The 7,830-nt window shown below is 53.4% G+C and overlaps 1 protein-coding gene across 1 annotated transcript; it reads left to right on the top strand.

The window, feature by feature from the left end:
* The first annotated feature begins 271 nt into the window (after positions 1-271).
* Positions 272-2,120, top strand: Rhov (ras homolog family member V). The gene is made up of 3 exons (XM_070005828.1): positions 272-566; positions 698-756; positions 964-2,120. The coding sequence occupies exons 1-3, from the start codon at positions 359-361 to the stop codon at positions 1,405-1,407; spliced, it is 711 nt and encodes a 236-aa protein (XP_069861929.1). The 5' UTR covers positions 272-358; the 3' UTR covers positions 1,408-2,120.
* Positions 2,121-7,830: the final 5,710 nt, after the last annotated feature.

The raw sequence follows: 7,830 nt of genomic DNA, 5'->3' as shown, positions 1-7,830 counted from the left end.
GTCTTTGTCCTCTGCTCTCCCTCCTCAGGGTGGGCGCTGGGAGAGACCCCCGAGCTCGGCCCGGGAAGGCTCCGGGACGGTGGGCGTGGCCGGGGCAGTGGCGGGGCCCCGAGGGCGGGGCCTGGCGGGTGGGCGTGGCCGCAGGGCGCTGGGGACATGCAGATGAGGTGGGCGGGGCCCTGTATATTAACGGCGGTTTTCCGCGTCTGGCGCGGGAGCCCAGCTGGGACCAACCGTCCCCGCCGCATCCCCGGAACCCGCGTCCCCGGAACCCGCTTCCCCGAGCGCGCGCGCGCGCGCCGGCCGCGGAACCAGGTCCGGGCTGGCCCCTCAGCTGCCCCGGGAGCGGGAGCGGGCCATGCCGCCGCGGGAGCTGAGCGAGGCGGAGCCGCCCCCGCTGCGGGCGCCCACCCCTCCGCCGCGGCGGCAGAGCGCGGCCCCGGAGCTGGGCATCAAGTGCGTGCTGGTGGGCGACGGCGCGGTGGGCAAGAGCAGCCTCATCGTCAGCTATACCTGCAACGGGTACCCCGCGCGCTACCGGCCCACGGCGCTCGACACCTTCTCCGGTAGGGCCCGGCCCCCAGGTCGCGAGCTGGGGACCCCCTCGTGGGCGGGAGGGGGGCCGGAGGGGGGACAGGCCTGGGGGGGCGTGGGGAGGCCCCGCCCGACGCCGCTCTCCCCCTCCCCGCCCCTGCAGTGCAAGTCCTGGTGGATGGAGCCCCCGTGCGCATCGAGCTGTGGGACACGGCGGGACAGGTGAGGTGCTGGCCCCGCCGCCGCCGCCGCCGCGCGCCCCGGGGAGGGGGGCTGGAGAACGGGGGGAGGAGCCCCGGCCCCAGGATGCATCCATGCATCAGGTGCAGATAGGGCCTGGGGCTCTGGGGGTGTAGGGTCTCCCGGTCCCAGCGGAGAAGCGGAGCAGGCAGAGACTGCCTGGCTAACGCCCCGGCCTCTTCACTCCAGGAGGACTTCGACCGGCTCCGCTCCCTCTGCTACCCCGACACCGACGTCTTCCTGGCGTGCTTCAGCGTGGTGCAGCCCAGCTCCTTCCAAAACATCACGGAGAAATGGCTGCCCGAAATCCGCACTCACAACCCCCAGGCGCCCGTGCTGCTGGTGGGCACCCAGGCCGACCTGAGAGACGATGTTAATGTACTGATTGAGCTGGACCAGGGGGGCCGGGAGGGCCCCGTGCCCCATCCTCAAGCCCAGGGTCTGGCGGAGAAGATCCGGGCCTGCTGCTACCTGGAGTGCTCGGCCTTAACGCAGAAGAACTTGAAGGAAGTGTTTGACTCCGCCATTCTCAGTGCCATCGAGCACAAAGCCCGGCTGGAGAAGAAACTGAATGCCAAAGGCGTGCGCACGCTCTCCCGCTGTCGGTGGAAGAAGTTCTTCTGTTTTGTTTGAGCAGTGTGTGGCAGTGTAGTGAGTGGTAGACAGGAGTCCTTCTGGAACCCTAGGGCTACTGGCAGGGCCTGGCCTTCCTCCTCCCATGGGATCCAGATCTCATACGAACACTGAGGACACGGGCCTAAACAGTCCACTCGGATTGTCCAGGGTGAGCCTAGGACCTGAGTTGGATTTCTTTGGTCAAGACTTAGAGGAAAATTCCTGCACCAGCCGGGTTCTCAGGGTCTCTTATCATGGGACTCACAAGTCAGCTTGGCTGAAGGAGGACCCCTTGTGGTGGTGCTCACCCCTGGCTAGGGGAAACAGCTGGTCGCCATCTTGGAGGGTTGATTTGGAATGGAGTAGGGAAGCAGAGGTCAGAGGGAGCTTGAGGGAGCTGAGGAGGATGGAGGCCTGGGCCAGGAGGCAGATCAGAGGGCAGGATCTGGAAGGAAGAAGGCAAGAGGAAGGGAGAGCAGAGGAGGGCAGCTGTGGGGCTGGTGACACCTGGGCTGTCCTCCACCCCCAAGGCCAGGGAGGGTGGGGCTGGTCCCTGGGAAGAACCGGGTCTCTGGGCTCCCTAGGCACTGCCCAAACTGGCTGGGCCAGAAGTGGGGCAGGAAGTGAGAGTCAGGCCGAGGTTGAGCAGAGGGAGGGGGAGGAGCTGCAAATTAGAGCCTGAAGGAGGAGGGGGTTGGGGTCATCCCTGTCCCCAAGGTCACAGCCTAGAAGGCTGAGCAGAGCAGTCTGCAAATAAAATCTTACATTTCTGAAGCCGCTGTCTGTCATTTCCTTGAGCCGGCAGCCCCTGATCCTCAGAGTGCTTCCCAAGGCCCAGCAACCTGGATTGACAGGTTGAGTATTCAGGCTTGGTTGAAGGGTGGGGGCTGGACCACATAGGACAGTGTGATGGGAACTAGAGGTGGGGGCAGGTGTGGGGCTCCCTGCTTGGGGCTTAGCTTAGCTGGTTCCCAGGAGAGCTAGCGTGGGAAGCAGCTTGCAAACGGGTTTCCCCAGGTGTCAGCGCCAGAACTGCTTTCCCATGACCTCACCAGGTGGGTGGGGCCCCTCCCCTCTCTCCTCCTTTCTAGAGCATGATACTCAGCTCTGGGGCTCTGGGCAACCCCAAGCCAATCAATCTAGCCTTTCTGTTCCCTCCCATCATCAGCCCACAGAGCCCAGGATCTCCAAATACATACAGCCTTAAACTTCAACCCCTAGTCAAAGTTGTTGGCCTTGGATCAGTTGGACCAATGCTTAGCCTTGACGCATAAGGCACTAGTGAAGAGACGGGTATTAGTTTTGGCCAGTTAAAAGTTAGGTCTGGGCTGGGAAGGTGGCTCAGTGGTAGAGCGCTTGCCTTGCATGCCTGAGGCCCTGGGTTCGATTCCTCAGCACCACATAAGCAAAAAGAAAAAAGCCGGAAGTGGCTCTGTGGCTCAAGTGGTAGAGCACTTACCTTGAGCTGAAGAGCAGCGGGACAGCGCCCAAGCCCAGAGTTCAGGCCCCACGTCCGGACCCCCCCCAAAAAAAATAAAATAAAAAATAAATAAAAGTTAGGTCTGACCAGGCATTGGTGGCTCACACCTGTAATCCTAGCTACTCAGGAGGCTGAGATCTGAGGATCACAGTTCAAAGCCAGCCCAGGCAGGAAACTCTGTGAGACCCTTATCTCCAATAAACCACTCAGAAAACCAGAAGTGGTGCTGTGGCTCAAGTGGTAGAGTGCTCACCTTGAGCTGAAGAGCTGAGGGATAGTGCCCAGGCCCAGAGTTCAAGCCCCATGATGGACCAAAACAATAAGTTAGTTCTTGAGCTCTTCAGCTCAAGGCTAGCACTCTACCACTTGAGCCACAGCGCCACTTCCGGCTTTTTTCTTTTTGCTTATGTGGTGCTGAGGAATTGAACCCAGGGCCTCAGGCATGCAAGGCAAGCGCTCTACCACTGAGCTACCTTCCCAGCCCCTGGCCAAATTTCATTGGGAAAAAACTCGGAGGGGCAGGGATCCAGAGACTATTCTGTGACTGTATCTGGGAGAACTTTAAAGAGCCTTGGGGAAAAACAAAAATTTACTTTTCTTTAGGAAATCAAAGATCTGGAGACAAAAGGAAATATCTCAGTTGGATTACCAAGTGGCTATCAGGCACCTTGCCTACTTAGACTTGGGTGCGTGTGTGGGTCAGTGCTATTCTTGTAGACAGGCATTTCTAAGGCACACCTAGGATACCTGCAAGGCAGCAGCTGGCTAGGTGAGCGTTCACTGCCCAGATCCTTCCGTAGGAAGCTCCAGGTATGTATATGAGAGAAAACATAGCTGAGAGAAAAACTACAAACTAGCCGAGTGAGATCTCAGTGAAGGGAGCCTGCCTTCTCGCCCCCAGAGCTGCCTTTTAATCCTGTCCCTCTAGGTGGAGGTGACAGACTGGGCCATGATAGTCTGATTGTCAGGGTTCAAACTCCTGTTTCAGGAAGCCAGTTTTTACCCCAACCCAGCACAGCACACTCCCTGCGGGACAGAGGCCCACATTCACGTTGAAGCTGTGACACCTACCATGGTTGGAGACAAACCATTTCTCTTTCTGTCTCAGTTTCCTTATTTGCAAAGTGAAGGACTCAGAACTGTCTGCTCTAGGCTTAAATTATTTGGAGGAGCCTTGGATGGACTGGGAACGGGAGGAAGCTTGATGAGGTGAACCTTGCTCCCCCATAGTTTCTTCCCTAATTTTCTCAGGGTACGAGCACATGAGTCACCAAACCTGAAGCCTTGATCACCATACCGCCTCCTGCCAGGTCACTGAGCCTGGGCAGGACCTCCATCCATGTATTATGGTAGCCCCCACTCCTGTCCATCCACAGTGATCACTTCCTGGTACCTCCCTGACCCAAGATTGTTCCTGGGTTTTGCTGTTTACAGTGAATTTCCAGCTCCTTACTTGGGCCTTCAAGGCCTGTGTGCACCTGACAGCAAGCTGGACCAGAACAATTTGGTCCAGTGATCCCCAATTATCTCCCAATATATATGCTGTGCTTGTTCTTAGAATATCTTGATCAATGTAAGTAGTTGGTTTTTGTTTTGTTTTGTTTTGTTTTGGTGGTACTGGGACCTCAAGTTTGCTAAACAAGTTCTCTATCAGTTGGGCCAGCCCTTTTGTTTATAGTTTGCCTTTCAGAAAGTGTCTTAAACTTTTGCCTGTTCAGCCAAGATCTTTCTGCTTCTACTTCCTGGAGTAGCTAGGATTACAGGCATGTAACACCATGTCTGCACGTGGGTTTGGTTCTTTTCAGATAGAATCTTCAGTTAGAGGCATGGCTCAAGTGGTAGATACCCTATGAATGAAACATGGTCTCAATATGCAGCCCAGGATGGCCTGGAACTCATGATCTTCCAGATCCTACCTCTTGAATAACGTTTTAAAATATGTAACTCTTTGTTAAGTTTGTTTGTATGTGTAGGTGTGGTGCTGAGGATTGAACCTATGATTTTGAACTTTTTTTTTTTTTTTTTTTTTTTTTGGGGTCCGGTTGTGGGGCCTGAACTCTGGGCCTGGGCACTGTCCCTCAGCTCTTCAGCTCAAGGCTAGCGCTCTACCACTTGAGCCACAGCGCCACTTCCGGCTTTTTTCTTTTTGCTTATGTGGTGCTGAGGAATCGAACCCAGGGCCTCGTGCATGCAAGGCTAGCACTCTACCACTGAGCCACCTTCCCAGCCCTTGAACTTTTTTTTTGTCGGTCATGGGGCCTGAACTCTGGGCCTGGGTGCTGTCCCTCAACTCTTCAGCTCAAGGCAAGTGCTCTACCACTTGAGCCATAAAGCCACTTCCTGCTTTTTCTGCTTATGTGGTGCTGAGGAATTGAACCCAGGGCCTCATAAATGTGAGGCAAGCACTCTACCACTGAGCCACCTTCCCAGCCCTGATTTTCTACTTCTAGACAAGTGCTTTACTACTGAGCCACATGTCCAACTCCTTGACATCTCATTTTTAGTTTTTTTCTATTATTGGGGTTTATGCTTGCTCTCCTGGTGCTCTGCCACTTGAACCATATCTCTGGCCTACCTTTTTGCTGGTAATTTTGGAGATGGAGGCTTGTGGACATTTCTTCCTGGGCTGGCCTCAAACCATGATCTTCCTCATCTTAGCCTCCTATAATCCTGAGCCAAGATCATAGGCATGAGCTACTGCAGCCCAGTTTTGTGTTTTTTGTTTTTGTCAGTTGTGGGGCTTGAACTCTGGGCTTGGGTGCTGCCCCTGAGCTCTTCAGCTCAAGGCTAGCACTCTACCACTTGAGCCACAGCACCACTTCTGATTTTCTGGTAGTTTATTGGAGAGGCCAGACACTAGTGGCTCATGCCTGTAATCCTAGCTACTCAGAAGGCTGAGATCGGAGGATCGAAGTTCAAAGCCAGCCCGGGCAGGAAAGTACGTGAGACCTATCTCCAACAAACCACTAGAAAACTGGAAGTGGTGCTGTGGCTCAAGCAGTAGAGCGCTTGCCTTGAGCTGAAGATCACAGGGACAGCACCCAAGCCCAGAGTTCAAGCCCCATGACCAACCAAAAAAAAAAAAAAGAGTGTTACAGACTTTTCCTGTCCAGTCTGGCTTTGAACTGTGATTCTCAGATCTCAGCCTCAGGAGTAGTTAGGATTACAGGCGTGAGCCACCAATGCCCAGCTTCTGGCCTCAATTTCTTGGTATGTGTATGTGTATAGGTGTGTGTGTGTTGTTTTTGTTTTTGTTTTGCAAGTCCTGGGGCTTGAACTCCGGGCCTGGGTTCTGTCCCTATGCTTCTCTGTCCTCAAGACTAGCACTCTACCACATGAGCCACAGCACCACTTCTGGTTTTTTCTGTTTATGTGGTACTGAGGAATGAAACCTAGGGCTTCATGCATGCTAGGCAAGCACTCTTAAACCACTAAGCCACATCCCCAGCCCTGGCCTCAATTATTTTAAATATCCATTTGTAGTATTTATGTTGTCTTCCTTTAACTATTCTCCCTATCTTATTTTTATTATTTTATTATCTTATTTTATTTTTGGTGATATTGGGAGGATTAAACTCAGGATCTTCATGCCAGGCAAGTGCTCTAGAACTTGAAGCATGCTGCCAGCCCTCCCTTTTTTCCTATATCCAATTATTTTCTCTGCTGTGGATCATTAGCCATCTACAGAAGAGTTTCCATCTTTTGGCCTGGCCACTGGGCCCCAGTCTACTCTCTAGTTGAGTTTCTAGCTTGAGTTTCTGTGTGTGACACACGTGTGCAGGTCTTTTTCTGTTGGAGCATGACTAGCAGCTGGTGGGTGTTTCATAAATACTGAATGATGACCCGGTATCTATGTATTTGTGCTCATGTACCTTTCTCTGTGTGCCTGCATTTAGAGTCTAATCTTTGTACCACTCTGAATAGTTATGTATGTTGGCACGCCTTTAAGTATAGGTGGCTATTTCTCCCCTAACACACGGTTTGAATCCAAGGCCTCATGCTTGGTCAAATTGCTTGTTTGACAAGGCACTCTACCACCTGGGCCATGCCTCCAACCTACCCTTTTATTGGTTATTGTAGATGGTATCTTACAGACTTTTCTGCCTTGGCTGACCATGATCTTCCAGATCTCAGCCTTTTTCTTTTTGGTTAGTTGTAAGGGTTTGAGGGCATAGGGCACTGTCTCTGAGCTTTTTTGTTCAAAGTTAGCACTCTACCACTTCGAGCCACAGCACCACTTCCAAGTTTTTTGGGGGGTTCATTGGAGATAGTAGAGTCTCATGGACTTTGCTGCTCAGCCTTGCTTTGAACCATGATCCTCAGATCTCAGCTTCCTTAGTAGCTAGGATTACAGATATGAGCCATCTGTGCTGACCTAAGAGGTGGCTTTTTTTGTTTTTTGCCAGTCCTGGGCTTGAACTCAGGGCCTGGGCACTGTCCTTAATCTTTTTTTGCTCAAGGCTAGCACTCTACCACTTGAGCCACATTACCACTTCCACTTTTTATGTGGTATTAAGGAATCGAACCCAGAGCTTCATGCGTGCTAGGCAAGCACTCCACACTAAGCCACATTCCCAGCCTGAAGTGGCTATCTTTATGCAAAAGTAAGGTATGTCTTTAGGTTCTCAGCTCTCAGGAGTCTGTGTTATATTCTACCTTATCTGCATATCTGGGAGGGCACAGTGGTCTCTGCTGTATATGACCATCAGGTCAACCCTAGATGTCTCTGTGGCTGTGTGTCTCCTGAGCTCGGTTTGGGATGGGGTCTCCGCATGCCTGGTAGTAATGGTGTGCATGCTGGCCCTGGACTGGTGTGAGCGTCAGGAGCCATGTCCCTACTCTCTCCATGAGAGCGAAGTGGTGCCCAGGGCAGAGCTGACACAGCCTCCTTGGGCTCCCCGTTCTCTTGGGAACAGCTCCCCAGTGAGTGAGACTGAGAGCAGACTGCATCAGGAACACCA

This window comes from Dipodomys merriami, unplaced genomic scaffold, assembly GCF_024711535.1.
Source record: "Dipodomys merriami isolate MVZ:Mamm:240054 unplaced genomic scaffold, mDipMer1.0.p SCAF_69, whole genome shotgun sequence".
In the NCBI taxonomy this organism is placed as follows: Eukaryota; Metazoa; Chordata; class Mammalia; order Rodentia; family Heteromyidae; genus Dipodomys; species Dipodomys merriami.
The sequence above is the reverse complement of the archived record's forward strand: the minus strand, read 5'-3'. Positions and strand labels throughout refer to the sequence as shown.

Coding starts and splice junctions, on each gene's coding strand:
- Rhov (XM_070005828.1), top strand. CDS start 359: ATGCCGCCGCGGGAGCTGAGCGAGGCGGAGCCGCCCCCGCTGCGGGCG. Junction 567..697: donor GGCGCTCGACACCTTCTCCG/GTAGGGCCCGGC, acceptor CCGCCCCTGCAG/TGCAAGTCCTGGTGGATGGA. Junction 757..963: donor TGTGGGACACGGCGGGACAG/GTGAGGTGCTGG, acceptor TCTTCACTCCAG/GAGGACTTCGACCGGCTCCG.